Source organism: Ornithorhynchus anatinus, chromosome 3, assembly GCF_004115215.2.
Source record: "Ornithorhynchus anatinus isolate Pmale09 chromosome 3, mOrnAna1.pri.v4, whole genome shotgun sequence".
NCBI classification, from domain to species: domain Eukaryota; kingdom Metazoa; phylum Chordata; class Mammalia; order Monotremata; family Ornithorhynchidae; genus Ornithorhynchus; species Ornithorhynchus anatinus.
The window spans coordinates 84,850,397-84,868,781 of record NC_041730.1 but is presented as its reverse complement, the minus strand read 5'-3'; the positions used below and the strand labels follow the sequence as shown (position 1 = coordinate 84,868,781).

Here is an 18,385-nt window from a genome sequence, read left to right as displayed (position 1 = left end):
AATCCAGGCAAGATAGGATGAGTGACTGTACTAACATGGCAGCGATTTGGATGGAGAAGAAAGGGCGGATCTTGGCAATGTTGTGAAGGTGAGACTGGCAGGCTTCGGTGACGGACTGGGTATGTGCGGTGAATGAGAGAGCGGAGTCAAGGATGACACCAAGGTTCTGGACTTGTGAGACGGAAAGGATAGTAGTGCCGTCCACAGTACTGGGAAAGTCAGAGAGAAGGCAGGGTTTGGGAGGGAAGATAATGAGCTCTGTCTTGGAGATGTTGAGTTTTAGGCAGGGGGAGGACATCCAAATAGAGATGTCCTGATGGCAGGGGGAGATGTGAGCCTGGAGGGATGCAAATACATTAGGTATTATTGTGTTCCATAGAAGGCTAAAAAAAACTGCCTCTGGAAGTAATGATAAAAGAGTCTTGTTGCTACAGAGCAAAGGAAAATACCATTTCTAACAATGGACGAACACCAAAAAATGATGTGGACAAGTGAAATGTAATTATTTTCTGCATGCAGAGTCTCAATTTCAACAGTGTGAACAATTCTACCCTAATGTTATGGAAGACATAAGGCTGAAAATGCTAACTCCGTCTTGGCTTAGTTTCCCTGTTAAGTCACATCAGTTGTAGTTTTCGAGCGCTCACTCGGTGCAGAACACTGTGTTAAATGAGCACTGAACTACAATTAATACCAATAAATGCTTGACAACGGGTTTCCACAGGGCGCCTAAAGTAAAATCCCATTACGAAAGATGTGTTTAAATGACAGAGTCCTTTTGGCTGCCACTCAACCACTGTTCCTCCCAACATCTAAAGATGCAAATACAAAGAACCTGCAAAGGGCTATTGAAAATCAGCATAGCCTAGTGGAACGAGCACGAGCCTGGGAGGCAGAAGGATCCGGGTTCTAATCCCAGCTCTGCCAACTGCTTGCTGCATGACCTTGGGCAAATCACTTAACTTCTCTGTTCCTCTGTTTCCACAACTGTAAAATGGAGCTATCTTTTCCCCCTCCTACTTAGACTGGGAGGAGAGGACAGGAGTCCATGGCCGATCTAATTAACTTATACCCCAGTGCTTAGGATAGTATTTAACACATAGTAAGCTCTTTACAAATACCACAGAAAAATAGCTATTGAAATTCCAGAACCAAATTTCAAACCAAACATTCTTAGTGTTTGAAATGGGAGTGTGGCACTGGCATTGGGTGGCACTCTGCTAATTTGGCCATGCAAGTCACCTTTTTCCCTCATCTGTGGAAACAGGCAGGCCTTTCAAAAAAAAATCAACCAGCAAGATGACTCTATTTTCTTCCTAGGACATCTCCCAAATCATTCAGTGATGCTGTAACCTGGAGGTGGTCAGTGAACTTCTACATGCCTAGACTGCATTTAAGGTCTTCAAGTTCATGATGGATTTACCATGCAGGGAGTGGGAAAAAAAAGAGTCTTCATTTCTCCTGTGAACATGCAGAGGGAGCGGGATTAAACTACCACACAAAAGATAGTTTGGAGATACAGGAGAACTTCCTATGGGTTTTTCTCAACAATACAGTGGAGCAGCAAAGGTAACAAGGGTTACCAAAGGAGAGCTTCTCATCTGCCAAGGATAATGTTGCTTTTGCCTAAAATCAAAGGGATAGACTAGACTTCTGCATCACCCTCCTCACTGACCTCCCTGCCTCCTGTCTTTCCCTTATCTGGTCCACATACAAGGTTAATTAGGTTGGACACAATCCATGTCCTGCATGGGCTCACGATCTAAGTAGGAGGAAGAACAGAAGAACTGAGGCACCAAGAAGTTAAGTGACTTACCCAAAGTCACACAGCAAGTATTTGGCAGTCTACAACTCACTCCCCACTTATTAAAAACCTCCATTAGTTGTCCACCTATTCCTGCATCAAACAGAAATGCCTCATCTCTGACTTTAATGCACTCCATCAACCCTTCCTGTCCTGTCTTACTTTGCTGACTTCCTACTACAACCACACTTTGCTCCTCTAGCGTCAACCTGCTCACTGTGCCTCGATCAAATCTGTTTCCTTGGCAAACCCTTGCCCATGTCCTCTCTCTAGCCAGGAACTTCTTCCCCTTCTTATCTAACTGATCCCCACTCTCCCCACCTTCAGAGCCTTGCTAAAATCATATCCCCTCCGAGAGGTCTTCCCTGACCAACACCTCATTTCCTCGACCTTGGATCACCTATGCTTTTGGGCGTGAACCCCAGAATAATATAATACAATGTTATACTCACCCCATCTGTAATTTATTTTAATTTCTCCCTCCCCCTCTAGATTGGAAGTTTCTCGTGGGCTGGGATCACGTCTACCAACTCTTTTGTACTGTATTCTCCCAAGCACCTGTACTCTCCCAAGCACTTAGAACAGTGCCCTGCACACAGTAAGCATTCATAAATATCATAGATTAACTGCTTATATGTGTTTTCAATTTAACAGCTATTTATTTAGGTTCCACTCTTTGTATATATAAATATATCAGCTCCTCCATTGGAATGTGACCTCCTTGTGGGCACTATGTCTTGTGCTCCTGTTGCACTCTCCCATTTGTTTAGTATAATACATTGCACTTCATACACAGTCAATAATTTCCATTACTATTACCGTCAATGTCCCTATTTTTCATAGAAGTGTGGTGAGACTAATTCGCTAAAATGTGTGCAACGCCCTTTTAAGTTCTTTGTGGAAGGAGCTAGATAAGATTATTACATATGTTGAATATTGAGAAAAACATTTTTTGTAACAGCACACCAGCTAATTTAATCTAGGGTAACCAATAACTTACGTTCCGGTTGTTTTTCATTGGGAGTTATAGATCTCACAAAATCTTGCGGGGTCATAAACACTTCTGATTCACCGTGCTCATTAATTACTTTCAGAGTAGCAAAGTATCGGAAGATTTTGTCTGGAGTAGAATAAGCACGAATCCGGTTCTCATACTCCATTACCTGAAAATGAAGTTGAAGAATCGTTAGCCCGCCCGACACGAGCGCATTCTCTCAAATACTCTCGGAGTTTTCTTATATAATTTATTGCAACTGCTTTATGGCTTTCAAATTAACACTTGGGCTTTTCAGAAGAACTGAAAAATTGAGGCCGTTAATTCTACTTAATTTACCCAAAAGCAAAAATGCACTCCTAAACTTGGTGAGCCAGTATTCACATAACTCCTGTGCTAAGAGTTCCCAGTTTGGGTTTGTTTTTTTTAATGGCATATGTGAAGTGCTTACTATGTGCCAGGCACTGTACGAAGTCCTGGGGTAGATACAAGCTAATCAGGTTGGACTCAGTCCATAACCCATGTGGCGCTCACAGTCTTAATTCCCATTTTACAGATGAGGCAACTAAAGCATAGAAACATTAAGCGTGACTTGCCCAAGGTCATACAGCAGTCAAGTTTTGGAGACAGGATTAGAACCCAGGTCTTTCTGACTCCCAGGCCTGCGCTCTATCTACTACCCCATGATGCTTCTCAAAATCTTTGGCAATGGGACTGAGCCACATCTGGAATTTTACTATGGTTATTAGCATAAAATTATATCTCAAGTTACAGTAAAAGTAATGGCTGAAATACGAAGTTCTGAAATGAATATCAGATACCAGACAAACTCAGTTAACATACATCTGGAGCAACAAATCTGGAGCACCATGGCCAAGTGAAAAGAGCACAGACTGGAGTCCAAGGACCTGTGTTCTAATCCCAGCTCCACCATTTACCTGCTGTGACCTCGGGCAAGTTATTCAATTTCTCTGTGCCTCAGTTCCCTCATCTGCAAAATGGAGGTTCAATACCTGTTCTTCCTCCTACTTAGAATGTGAGCCCCTTGTGGGACTTATCTTGTATTTACCCCCATGTTTGGCACTTAGTGCTTAGCGCATAATAAGTGCCTAACAAATTATTATTAATAGGCCAGGTTCCTAACACCTTTAACTTCAGAACAAATTAACAGTTTACTTTCTTATGATTACCTAGAGGGGAGATGGTGAGGACTTGTGCAAATATTTCAGTAGCAGCCAATCCACGAGTTGCACTAATTTTGGCAAAGTCTTCATAAGTCTAATGAAGACTCCCCATCAATTGATATTTTTGAGTGCTGTTGAATGTATGCACTCTAACAAAGCCCTTGAGCAATTTTCAAGTATTTTTATACACAAAAACACCGTTTCTTGATGTATATTCCACATCTATATTATTGAGGCTGAGAGAACCAGCTTTTTCAAGGTGACTATAACAGGCCTATAGTATAGAATTTATTTAATGGACTTATACCAGTTAATTGTTGATGCTAGTTGAAGCCTGTCATGTCAGACAGATTTTAAAGGAAATTTCATTAACTGTTTACTATTTCCTATGAACTCTACTGTCAATAAAACTGGTGGTGTGTGCCAGAGGGACATGTTTTGTTCCACCAGCACCAGCTGTTTGGTGACAGACTCAGTTCCACTACCAGATGTGCTTTGGGAAAAGGGTCAGTTAATTTGCAACTATGCGTGACTGAAATCTCCCTGAGGCTAACTTGCAAAGAAAGTTGATTTTTGATTTCAAGAGCTGATCCATCAAAGTTAGTGATATGTGGCAAACATACTGAAGACTTGGCCATTCCCTCTAGTTGTACAAATCCTCAGCTCCCTTTGGCAATGTCTCTGAAATCAGTGATGACGCTACTGACAATATACGAGCCCACTTGGGCCCAGGACACATGTGAAGGCAATTTTCCTGGGGCATTTTCTATTCCCCAATTTCTGTTCTCAAGTAGCAAGGGGCACATTTCATGTTAAGAGCCAAAGCAGCAGTGGGGAGGGTTTTGTCCTGCAGAGGGGCTAATTTTCAAGCTACAACACTGGATCCACTACAGAAGCATTGGCATTAGTCTGATTACCTAGTTGAAAGATGGTTTTGTAATTTTTCAACTCCCAGTCTCACCCTACCCTCTCTCTCTACCACTAATCTGGGGTGCTTTAGGGAAGTCCCCTTCAGAAAGGCTACAATGGGGTGATGGTGACAAGACTGCAGCATGGAGAAGCAGCATGGCCCAGTAGATAGAGCATGGGCCTGGGAATCAGAAGGTTATGGGTTTTAATCCCAACTCGGCCACTTTTATGCTGTGTAGCCTTAAGCTAGTCACTTCACTTCTTTGGGCCTCAGTTACCTCATTTATAGAATGGGGATTGAAACTGTGAGCCCCATGTGGGACAAGGACTGTGTCCAACCCGATTTGCTTGTATCCATCCCAACTCTTAAAACAGTATCTGACACATAATAAGCACTTAACAAATACTATAATAATAATAAAAACAATGATAAAAAATACAGGGTCAGGCACTAGCACCCCCAGGCAGCAGCCTCGGGGGATATATTGGTCTCAGAAGTTGTATGTGAAGAAGTACTCTCATGACAAAATCTTGATATCTCATCCTAGTCTCATCTTTAGCCTTCTTGAGCTGAATTTTGGCAAAAGTACAGCTATCAAATCTCTGTAGAAGCTTGCTCATCACCTATCAGTAGTGCTATGATTAAGAATGGATTCCATAAACATCTTTCAACCAGCAATGGCCATCACTTCCCTATCAGGGTACAGTCACCCAGAGGCAACCAAGGTAATAATGGAAATGGCTTCCATCAGACCATTCATATTCACATCCATACCCCTAGGTCCCAGGAGGGTAGAAAATGAGATATCTGGGAATGTTTAAGAATGCAATCTCTGGCCCTTTACAGGAAAACCTATGTGCATTTCAGGTAAGCACTGAATGGATGGGTGCAAAGGAAACATTTTGGCCTAATGGAAACTACATGGACCTGGAAATCAGAGGATTTAGGTTTTAATCCCGGCTCTGCCACTTGCCTGCTCTGTGACCCTGAGGAAATCATCATCCTCATCAGTGGTATTTATTGAGTGCAGAGTACTAAGTATTTGGAAGAGTACAATACAACAGAGTTGGCAGACATCTTCCCTGCCCTCAATGAGTTGACAATCTAGAGAGGGAGACAGACATTAATATAGATAATTTAGAATATATAATTGAAAGAGATGTGCATAAGTATTCTGGGGTTGAGGGTGGAACAGATATCAAATGGCCAAAGGTTACAGATCCAAGTGCAGAGACCACAGAGAAGGGTAAATCCCCTAATTTATCTAAGTCTGTTTCTTCATTTACCTGGAGATAATAATGTACCGGTTCTCCCTTCTGCTTAGACTGTGTCCAACCTGATTATCTTGTATCTACCCCTGCATTTAGCACAGTCATTTGCACATGGTGCTTAAAAATACCATAACTATTATTAGTGCTATTATGATTGTGCAAACCTCACAGCCATCAGACAAAATAATTCAAAAATCATCTGCAGTACTCTGCAATAATCTATAATTCTTGCCTGGTCCTGCATTGGTGCCAAGAAACTGACTGACATTTATCAGTCAAATCCCTTATCCCTTCAGGTTTTCTCTCCTGGAAATGATTTATTTTCTTTATATGGTTCACAGAGCATGTTGATATGAGGTATAATGCAACCGGCAGAATCCAATTACTGCTCCCACACTGATTTTAGTAAAACACTCAATGTGATTCACAAATACAACTCCAGTAAAATTGATGGCACCCTCTCAGGGTTGCACCTGGAGAGTTTCCAGTACTCAACCAGTCTCAACTATGGGAGGGAGAGTCAAGCTGAAGCATACCCATTCCTTTCCTAGCTTGGCCAGTGACTAGCGAGTGTTAGCTATTCTGCTAACACTCCTCCTCAACTCTGCCAAACTAATTCTCTTCCCCTCTTCAAAACCCTACTTTAAGCTCACCTCCTCCAAGAGTCCTTCCCAGACTGAGCTCCCTTTTTCCCTCTGCTCCCTCTGCTCCCCCTCTACCTCCCCTTCACCTCTACTCAGCTAAGCCCTCTTTTTCCCCCTTTCCCTCTGCTCCTCCTCCTCTCCCTTCCCATCCCCTCAGCATTGTACTTGTCCGCTCAACTGTATATATTTTCTTTACCCTATTTATTTTGCTAATGAGATGTACATCACCTTGATTCTATTTATTCCTCACTTTAGGCTTCAAGGCTCTACATCACCTAGCCCCTTCCTACCTCTCCTCCCTTCTCTCTTTCTACTGCCCGCCCCGCACGCTCCGCTCCTCTGCCGCCCACCTCCTCACCGTCCCTCGGTCTCGCCTATCCCGTCGTCTACCCCTGGGCCTCGTCCTCCCGCGGTCCTGGAACACCCTCCCTCCTCACCTCTGCCGAACTAATTCTCTTCCCCTCTTCAAAACCCTACTTAAAACTCACCTCCTCCAAGAGGCCTTCCCAGACTGAGCTCCCCTTCTCCCTCTACTCCCTCTACCGTCCCCCCTTCACCTCTCCACAGCTTAACCCTCTTTTCCCCCCATCTCCCTCTGCTCCTCCCCCTCGACCTTCCCATCCCCTCAGCACTGTACTCGTCTGCTCAACTGTATATATTTCATCACCCTATTTATTTTGTTAATGAAATGTACATCGCCTTGATTCTATTTAGTTGCCATTGTTTTTACGAGATATTCTTCCCCTTGACTCTATTTATTGCCATTGTTCATGTCTGTCTGTCTCCCCCGAGTAGACTGTAAGCCCATCAGACGGTAGGGACTGTCTCTATCTGTTGCCGACTTGTTCATTCCAAGCGCTTAGTACAGTGCTCTGCATATAGTAAGCGCTCAATAAATACTATTGAATGAATGAATGAATATTTGCTATTGTTTTAATGAGATGTTCATCCCCTTGATTCTATTTATTGCCAATGTTCTTGTCTGTCTCCCCCAATTAGACTGTAAGCCCATCAAAGGGCAGGGACTGTCTCTATCTGTTACCGATTTGTACATTCCAAGCACTTAGTACAGTGCTCTGCACATAGTAAGCACTCAGTAAATACTATAGAATGAATGAATGAATGCTACAAGTCAAGCCTCCCCTGAGCTGGGCAGCATCAGTATGGGAAAGAGTCAAGAGCAGAGGCTCAAGTTTACTGCGCAGAAGGAGGCAATGGCAAACCATTTCCATATTTTTACCAAGAAAACTCTATGGATCCAATACCAGAATAATTGCTGATGAAGGTGGGGCGTGCTGGGAGGGAGACATCCATGGTGTGGCTATGCGTCAGAGACAACTCGACAGCATAAGACAAGACAAAATTGATGAATTTACCATACCATTCAAACTTTTTGTTTGTGAACAGTAGTTTCCTGTCATTATGTTAAACTAATCACTATTTCCTTTTCTCCTTTAAAATCTGCACCTCTGACTTAATATTAACTTGGGATAAAATTATTTATACAAAACCAATTTGTTCACTTGATTTGCTATTTTTACATTATTTTCAATACTGAATATTTGCCAAAGTGTATGTGACTTCCCCTATTAGATTATAAACTCCTCTATGTCTTAACAAGCATTGAGGGGAGATTCAAAGGTTAATATAAAGTTCTTCTGCAGTCAGCTCCCTATTCAGTGAAGCGCTAAGCCTCTTGGGTTAAGTGAGCAGAGCCCTATGAACAAACCATGGTTGCTCAGATGCTTTCTCTGCACCAATAAAATAAATTTGGCCAGGAAATGAGAACTTTAATTGGTTTTTTTGTTTGTTTTTTCAGAATTTTGTTTGGCTTTTCTAACACGTCTTTTCTTATTTTATAATCTGTCATCTCTGCAAGTGTGACTGGCCTACGTTTTCATTGCACAAGTTAACACCATGGAATGAAAGGAGCCTGCTAGTTTAGCTTCAGATCTTTGGCCTCCTTATTTCAGATCTCGCTAAGTCAAGACTAGATTAGTCTGGAAAGCTGTGTCATAAGGAAAAACAAAATGTCACCTTCAAAGGACAAAACAGCCTTCATTCTGCCCAACAGCTGTGCCCTGCACAGCTACATCAAGTATCTCCTTGAGAATTCTTTGCTGATATATGGGGCCTTCAGAAGAGAGGTTCTCATAAAATCATATCTCCTGCATTAAATGCAAGGACATTAAACCCTTAAAATGTCTAATTTAAAGCTCTGGCTACTTTCTTAGATCTAAATATTAGACTCATTGAGTATGTAGAGAAGCAGCGTGGCCTAATGGAAAGAGCACAGGCCTATGAGTCAGAGGACCTGGGGTCTAATCCCGGCTCAGTAACTTGCCTGCTTTGTGATTTGGGGCAAATCGCTTCACTTCTCTGTGCTTCAGTTTCCTCATCTGTAAAATGGGAATTGAATCCTACTCCCTACCTAGACTGTGAGCCCCATGTCGGACAGAGTCTGTGACTAACTTGATAATCCTAAATGTATCCCAGCGCTTAAAACAGTGCTTGGCAGAGAGAAGTGCTTCACAAATACCATAAGTATGTGATCTGAGAGCTCTCCAACTTGAAATTGGCATGTCTTATTCTCAAAAAGTAAGGAGCTCAAGACTAGATCTCTTTCTCCACTTCAAGAATACTTGTCTCAATAAAAGCTTATTGAATATTTCTTCATATCCAGGATAGGATGAGCACTTGTAGCTCCAAGGAGTCCATATGATTTCCAAAAGTGTTGACACGGATTTGTACTATGCTTATATTCTCAACCAAATGCTTGCCATCTGGAGCCTGAGGTAATGCAGAGATAAACACATCTGGTTGGTTCAGGGTAATCTCAATCCTGTCTACATGGGTGGAAACTGCAATACTTTCCCAAGAAAGTGAGGTGATTATCAGGGGAACAACATGGCTCCGTCTTTCTCTCATGAGGGTTTATGTCCTTTACTAGTAATTCATTCATTCATTCCATCGTATTTACTGAGCGCTTACTGTGGGCAAAGCACTGTACTAAGCGGTTGGGAGAGTAATATAACAATAGAAACATTCTTGCCCACAACGACCTCACAATCTAGTAATGTACTCAAGGCAACTCCAGAGAAGCAGCGTGGCTCAGTGGAAAGAGCAGGGGTTTTGGAGTCAGGGTTCATGAGTTTGAATCCCAGCTCTGCCACTTGTCAGCTGTGTGACTGTGGGCAAATCACTTAACTTCTCTGTGCCTCAGTTACCTCATCTGTAAAATGGGGATTAAAAATGTGAGCCCCACGTGGGACAACCTGATTCCCCTGTGTCTACCCCAGCGCTTAGAACAGTGCTCTGCACATAGTAAACGCTTAACAAATACCAACATTATTAACTCCAGCCATCCCATTACAGTCACCTGGAGAAGATGATAATGGAGTCATCAATTCTGAGCCTTTAGGACAGAGAACCTGGGGAGAGGAATTGATTATAGTGCTGGTGGCTTTAAAAAAAAAAGATATTTGTTAAGCACTTAGTACAATGCTTGGCACATAGTAAGTGCTGGGATAGATACAAGATAATCAGATTGGACAGAGTGCAAGTCCCAGATGGGTCTCACAGTCTTAATCCTCATTTTAAAATGAGTAACAGACACAGAGAAATGAAGTGACACATGGCAGAAGCAGGATTAGAGCTCAGGTCCTTAGAATCCCAGGCCAGTTCTCTTTCCCCTAGGCCATTCTGCCTTTCTCATCAACACCTCTTGATCCACCTGACTCACACTCTCATCCCCGCCAGTGATATTCCCACTGGGGCAAAGAGAGCAACGAGCAGGAAGGTGGGCAAGGATGCAGCACACTGTGACGTGCAGGTGTGATTTTTGCCCACATTGCCCAACTACAGGCAGATTTGGGACTAGAACCCAGGTCTCCTGATTTCCAGAGCAGTGCCTTTCCCATGGGACCAACAGCAGGGCTTCATCTGGAGATAAAGCTGCTATTAAAGCCAATTCCAATTTAGCATAGATGTCTAAGGATGTTATTGTTAGAATACCATGTTCCATGAACACACCCAAGTGACCCTCCTGGGAGTTCCCTCAGCACACTTCTTTGGGTTACTGTCCCAAGCAGCATGGCCTAGTGGATAGATCATGGGTCTGGGAGTTGAAAGGACCCGGGTTCTAATTTTGGCTCCACCACATATCTGCTGTGTGACCTTGGGCAAGTCACTTAACTTCTCTGGGCCTCAGTTACCTCATCTGTAAAAATGGGGATTAAGACTGTAAGCCCAGTGAGGGACAGGGACTGTGTCCAACCTGATTAGCTTGTATATGCCCCAGCACTTAGAACAGCGCTTGATACACAGTAAATGTTTAACAAATACTATTATCATTATTATTATTATTAGCATAGGAAGTGGCAGATTTTTAATACCAGATACTCTTTGCTGACTGGGATGTGAAAGAAAATTAAGTGTTATGGCTACATATATACATTAAAAAATCTAATTAAAAATCCTTTATTATTGCTATGTATTTATATTGCTACTTGATCATGACACTATATTTATGGGATTTTATCAACTTTTTTGGATGTTGGGAACATATTAATGTACTTTACATTATATCCTATGTGAAACTATACTTCATTTAGCCCTCTTTCATTTAACACCCAATTTTCATAGAACCAATGACAAGAACAAAGTACAGGTACAGCAGTAATTGTATTTGTACCCTCATGATGGTGAATTTCTGATTTAAATAGGCTTAAAGACTTCAAGAGAAGAAGTTTGAGATCTGTTAATACACCAGATAAATAATGAGCATTTTTCAATAATATTAAGTTCAATTAAGTTCACTATGTTGGATTTGCACCCTTTATTCACCCCCTCCCTCAGTCCCACACTGCACTTGAATTTATATCCATAATTTATTTACATATATCTAGACTGTGAGCTTGTTGTGGACAGGGAACATGTGCATAAACTTTGTTATAACATATTCTCCCAATTAAGCACTCAATAAATGATTGACCGATGATATCATCCAGGAAGAGGATTAAATGTCTTCAAGCTCAGTAGTTGTTTATATTAAATGACTGACCTTAGTAAATTAGGTAGCTCTCTAGCCTGTGAAGAGATATAGCCTCCCAAATGCAGGTTTAAAAATAGGAAACTGATTGTGGGAAATGAACTGCAAGAACAATACATCATTACGCTATTCCCTCTGCCATTCCACATACCGAAAATGGCCAAATCAAAGAACCACCAGTTAATGGTGAAGTCTGGAACAGTTTTCCCATTAAAGATGTAGACGCTGTAAGAGCAGCAGGAGTTAGTGATGGTCTAACCTAATGGAGTGTTTGTTGCTCAAGCTTTCCTCATAGTTATCAGATGACATGGATATGAGGTAAGAACAACACTTGTGTATTGCTCTTTCATTCCCAGTTACAACTGGGTATTGTAGATATTCTCTATACAGAAACAAGAAGGTATTAACACCTTATCACTTTAAATTATATAAATCCAGGAAACAAAACAGGCGAACTTTAGTAGCATGGGGAAAGGTCGCAAGGAAGGAAAAAATAGTCTTTCTTTTATGATTTTTTTTAATGATATTTTGTTAAGCGCTTACTATGTGCCAGGCACTGTACTAAACTCTGAGTTAGGTGCAAATTAATCATGTTCAACACAGTCCCTGTCCAACATGGGACTCACAGTCTTAACCCCCATTTTACAGGTGAAAATTAAGTGCCTTGCCCAAGGTCACACAGCAGACAAGTGGCGGAGCTGGGAATAGAACCCAGGTCCTTTTGACTCCCAGGCCTGTACTCTATCCACTAGGCCATGCCGCTTCTCTTACTGCTTTAATCCAAAGTTGCAGGCCTTCAGCACCCTGGGTTCAGAGTAAGAAGAAAGGATAACTGTATTTGGAAGAGGGCAATATGTGACCTCAGGAAAAAAATCGAGTACCCGAAAGGATATTAAATGGGCAATCCTGCTTTGCACTACACCTACAATGCCACCATGACACCGGCACTGAAAACCAGCCCTTTGACAGAGGTCTTTATACCTTGCGGTCCCTGAATCCACATCGCTGTTTCTTCTTTTTCCCTTCTGGCTGAGCTTCTACACAGCTAGAGTCACCAGCCGTCCCTTCACTGTCATCTGTATCCTCTTCATCCTTATTCTTGTCTTTGTCATCTGGTTCAGCCTTTAGGTTCTGGTTGACTGATGGTGCAGATTCTGCATAAGCCCTGAATGTGCAAGAAGGGAAGCCAGCATTAATTAAGCAATCAGTAAGATCTATCGCATTAACCAAGCGATTACCCTGGAAAAAGCAGCAGCAATTCAAATGCATCTTATGCCAGTAAACTCTTGTCTTTTCTTATGCTGTCGAGTCGTCTCCGACCCATAGCGACTCCATGGACAAATCTCTCTCAGAACGCCTCACCTCCATCTGGAATCGTTCTAGTAGTATATCCATAGTGTTCTTGATAAAAATACGGAAGTGGTTTACCACTGTCTCCTACCGCGCAGTAAACTTGAGTCTCCGCTCTCGACTCTCTCATGCGGCGGTTGCCCAGCATAGCTGAGTTTTGAGTTGTGGCAGATTGCTTTCCACTTGCTAGCCACTGCCCAAGCTAGGAATGGAATTGATATAGCTCTGTTTGACTCTCCTTCCCATAGTTGAGACTGGTAGAGTACTGGAAACTCTCTCTAGCCTCCAACATGGTGGATTTCTTGTGTTTTCTTGGTCATTTCCATACCAGGAGCTCAGGGCAACTCGAAACTCACTCACCCGTGGAACAAGCTGGACCAACTAAGAGGAAATTTTGTTTGTGTTCTGGCCTGGTTTGAAACCCTGCACAGCCTCAGCACTCCTCTGCTGAGGCGACTGCAAGCCAGGGAAACCACAGCATGAACCCACAGACACAAAAATCAATCGGTAAATCAATCGGTCATATTTATCAGAGTGCTTATTGTGTTCAGAGCACTGTACTAAGCACTTTGGAAGAGTACAGTATAACAATACAACAGATTTGGTAGATACATTCCTTCCCCACGATGAGCTTACATTCTAGAGGGGGAGAGAGACATTAATATAAATAAATTATGGATATGTGTCTAAGTGCTGTGGGGCTGGGGGGGGGGGGGTGAATAAAAGGAGCAAATCCAAAGGGAGTGGGAGAAGAGGAAATGAGGACTTAGGGAAGGCTTCTTGGAGAAGTGCCTTCAATGGGGAGAGCAACTGTCTGTAAGATATAAAGAGGAAAGCCATTCCAGGTCAGAGGCAAGACATGGGTGAGAAGTCAGTGGCAAGACAGTCCTCTGTCGAGGTACAGTGAGATAGTTGGCATTAGAGAAGTGAAGCACGTGGACTGGGTTGGAGAAGGAGAGCAGTGAAGTAAAGTAGGAAAGGACAAGGTGATTGAGTTCTTTAAAGTCTACTGTAAGGAGTTTGTTTTTTGTGGATGTGGACGGGCATCTTGACTGGACTGGAGGTTCTTGAGGAGTGAAGCAGCAAGGTGTGACCTTGGGCAATTCACTTCACATCTCTGGGTCTCAGTGACCTTATGTGTAAAATGGGGATTGAGACTGTGAGCCCCACGTGGGACAGGGACTGTGTCCAACCCAATCTGCTTGTATCCACCCCAGTGTTTAGTATACTGGCTGGCACATAATTAAGTGCTTAACAAATACCATTATTATTATTATTGTTATTATTAAATGCATAACTGTGGCAATACTCTGAACAAGTGAGGCCAGAGCCCTCCTCTAAGTCTTGATCAGATGCAAGTTGAGCTCAAATTCAATTGGGGGCAGGGGGAGATTCAGAAGGGAGTGGGGCAAGTCAGGACTGAGCCCATTCAAAGGTTTTGTTGGAGTCAGAAGGGTGTGAGGGCTCACTAGCAATCAATCCCTCCCAACAGCAGTCCTCATCTGGGTTTCGACGATCAGGAAAGCACCACACTGGGGGCTGTCTTGAAGAACCTAAGAAAGGTCTTAATTAAAATGGGTCCCTGATGTTTCCATCTCCTCAGGGAGATGGGCAGCAAGAACAGCTTAGTTTGACCACCCTATTCCAGCCTTAGATGCCAGCAATGAATTTCCCAAAACGAGAACAGAAAAACAAATGATTTGATGATTTCGCTAAACCTTCCCTGTCTTAGAAAAAGCTCCTGAAAAACAAACAAGATTACATAAAAAAGCAGAGAGAGAAAACAAGACATTAACCTCAGCTTCCCTCATTCTCTATTCAAAAGCAACCACTTGACCTCGGTTCAGGTTTTCTTTCCATTCAGGTAATGGATTGGATCGTATTTCTTCCTTATTTTCCTCCCATCAGCCTCATTAATCTCAAAGATGAAGGATGATGGAAGTAGAAAACAAAGCTGTTTACCATTAAGTTTAGAACTTAGTTTGCAGGCAGGGGAATAGTCTTTTTATCACAACCCAGTTTTATGATTCAATATCTCAAGCTCTCCTAACGAGGGAAAATGTCAAAATTTTATTTTAGTTTTAAAGGATGTATTGAATAAATGAGGTGTTTAAAAGCAATCTGTATTGAATGTCCACATGTATACAGGCTTTAGCATGCTATCATATATTAAGTATGGTATTGGGATCTTAAGTATGGGATTGGGATCCTTTAGACTGTAAGCTCCCTCTAGATTGTAAGCCTACTGTGGGCAGGGAATGTGTCTGTTTTTCAATTGCATTTATTGAGTGCTTACTGTGTGCAGAGCACTATACTAAGTGCTTGGGGGAGTACAATATAACAGCTCAATTAACATTACTGACTGACTGACAGACTATCAAATATCTCGACGTCACACATGTCAAAGGCATTTAGGGAGTAGGGAGTCTCATGTCCCAACAGGATGCATTAGAGAAAAATGAAAAATCTTGACATTTTAAAACATCCTAAAAATAATGAATATATTCAAAATTTGTTTCATGCTGGGCTTGCCACCTGAGGAGGGAGAAAAGGAATTTAATCCCCATTTTACAGATAAAGAAATTGACGCACTGAGAAGGAACAAATACTGTCATTATTTAAATGTGTAGTTCATTTTTCAAAACCACATCAAGTTTAGTGAGAAAGTGGCTAAAAAATGGTTCCAATCCAAAGAGTTTCAGTGACTAAAGCCTACTTCAATTTGACATAGATAATGGCATCTATTCAATAATAATAATAATAATAATAATAATAATGTTGGTATTTGTTAAGCGCTTACTATGTGCAGAGCACTGTTCTAAGTGCTGGGGTAGACACAGGGGAATCAGGTTGTCCCACGTGGGGCTCACAGTCTTAATCCCCATTTTACAGATGAGGGAACTGAGGCACAGAGAAGTTAAGTGACTTGCCCACAGTCACACAGCCGACAAGTGGCAGAGCTGGGATTCGAACTCATGAGCCCTGACTCCAAAGCCCGTGCTCTTTCCACTGCGCCACGCTGCTTCCTCTATTTAGCAACGATAATAGCAGAGCTATTAGCACATGATGAATTTCTACTCAATAGGAGGTGAAAAATAATATTTGAAAATTAAATTCTGTATTTTCATTTGTACACCCCAGCACTAATTTGAAATCTTTCATTATTGGTATGTAGTCACATTCCTATTTGATAAGGTAACAATTTCTATCACTTTTAACATTTCTATCACTTAAAAAATATTCGTATTATTTGGTCAATTTTTTGAAACTTGGGGACACGTCATCCATGCACCTCATATTATTTCCTATTGGAAACAATACTTCATCTAACTTTTTTCGCTTACAACGATTTTCACTGAATCAGTTGAGAGCACTTGAGCAAGTCACTCCCTGAAAAATACACATTAAGTCAAAATGTAAGTCAGAACCAATTTTCTAATTGGAACAGTGTTATTACAGGCCATCAGCTCGTGAACCAAGGTTGAATGCACTATTTTTACAGATATTGCCTGGTGTTGCAAGAGCCACAGAGAAACGAGGAAACAATTTTGAAAGCCACGATGGGGCTGGGGGTAGTCTGGGGAAAGTTTCAAGAGGGTGGTAGGAGCAGTGTGAGAAAGGAAGAGGGGGTGGTACTCGACAGTCAAGTGGAGTCACCGGGAAGGGCTGACATTCATTTTCATTTCATGACCAGTTACCTGGTCAAATGTGGAACCACTCTGATTCAATATAGATGCATTCATGTGGCTAGATTCCGCATCCATAAGTGATTGAGAACACAACTGGAGTTGTTTCAGAAACCATCTGCCCATTTGCAACACTGTTCCCATGAGAAAATTGGTCCTGACTTGTGACACAATTTTTCAGGAACCAATTGTGATGTAAATCTGAGGATGCCTACAGTGCGTTTACTATTACCCATGAGGGCAACATACTCAGAAGGACTAAGGGCCTAATCCAAGAAAGTGATTCCATACTCTTTGTGGCTGGTTATGAGTATAAAATTTTCTATAAGGGAGATGAAGAGGGTAAAGGAAAATTCTGTCCTATGGTTAAGATGTCATTATAAAACTGTAACAGCGTGTACTCTTTGCAGTAGATTTCTCCATTAACGGATAAATGACATGCCATGATAACATTTATAAGCAACTGAATTTTAGTTCCACAGCAAAAAACTGCTTCACAAACCAGACAGAAATATACAGGTCATTTTACTCCAGAATTTTAAAAAGCTAAACTGGGGCATCTTGACTTGCTTTTCGGGTTATTTTCCTGTTAGATGAACTTTGAAAACAGATGTGCTACCTTTCATGAATAATTTATTACAGTAGGTTCCTTTTCTACTTTGATGATAGGGCTTATAAGCATCCTAACAAGTAAAAACCCCAAGATGTATTGTGTATTTAGAGCCATCTCCTTGAAAAAAGTACATCACAGCATAATGGCTATATCCGAACAACAACTTAGCATTTACATACATATTTGTCATTAATTTTCATCTGTCTCTTGCTCTGGACTGCAAGCTCCCTGTTGGCGGGGAATGTGTCTACCAACTCTGTTACATTATCCTCTCCCAAGTGCTTAGTAGACACAGTAAGCGCTCAATAAATAGTTGACTGATTTTGACCATTACTGAACACTCTCTCGGATGCCAAAAGTCTGCTTGAAGATGCTGCTGCCAACAGCGATCAGGTGTGAGCTCCTCAGAAGCCAAAAACAGAGGACATGGTCTTGAAGAACCCACTTTTTTGCAATTCCCTGGGACTCCTCGTGTGACATAAGGCCCAGAACAGGGTGGGTACTATCTAATTTGTTTACAATAATAATTATGGTATTTGTTAAGCTCTTCCCTATGTGCCAAGTACTGTTTATCCAGATACTCTACCTTTCATTCATTCAATCATAATTATTGAGCACTTACAATGTGCAAAGTACTGTACTAAGCATGTGGGATAGTATAATGTAGCAATAAACAGACACATTCCCTGCCCACAACAAGCTTATAGTCAAGCATCTCTAGATCTTAGAGTCTACAGTCTAGAGTCTCTTCCTGACTCAATTATTGTGTCTCATCTTACACATAAATGCCCAAAACGTTGAAATCTTTTAAAAACCCAAATAAATTTGTATTTTTGCTGCTTTTCCCAGTAATCATTTTCCTTTGTTCTTTTTTTTCCC

General features: G+C 41.8%; 1 protein-coding gene across 6 annotated transcripts in view; it reads right to left on the bottom strand.

Annotated features, from left to right (window-relative positions):
* MICU1 (mitochondrial calcium uptake 1) overlaps window positions 1–18,385 on the bottom strand; it is a 229,136-nt gene that overhangs the window by 144,148 nt on the left and 66,603 nt on the right. For all 6 annotated transcript variants that reach the window (XM_029060404.2, XM_029060405.2, XM_029060406.2 and 3 more), the window contains exons 3-4: window positions 12,839–13,022; window positions 2,805–2,967 (exon numbers count right to left, since the gene is read on the bottom strand). In XM_029060404.2, coding sequence (XP_028916237.1) covers window positions 2,805–2,967; window positions 12,839–13,022 — 347 coding nt within the window. The remainder of the gene's footprint in view (window positions 1–2,804; window positions 2,968–12,838; window positions 13,023–18,385) is intronic.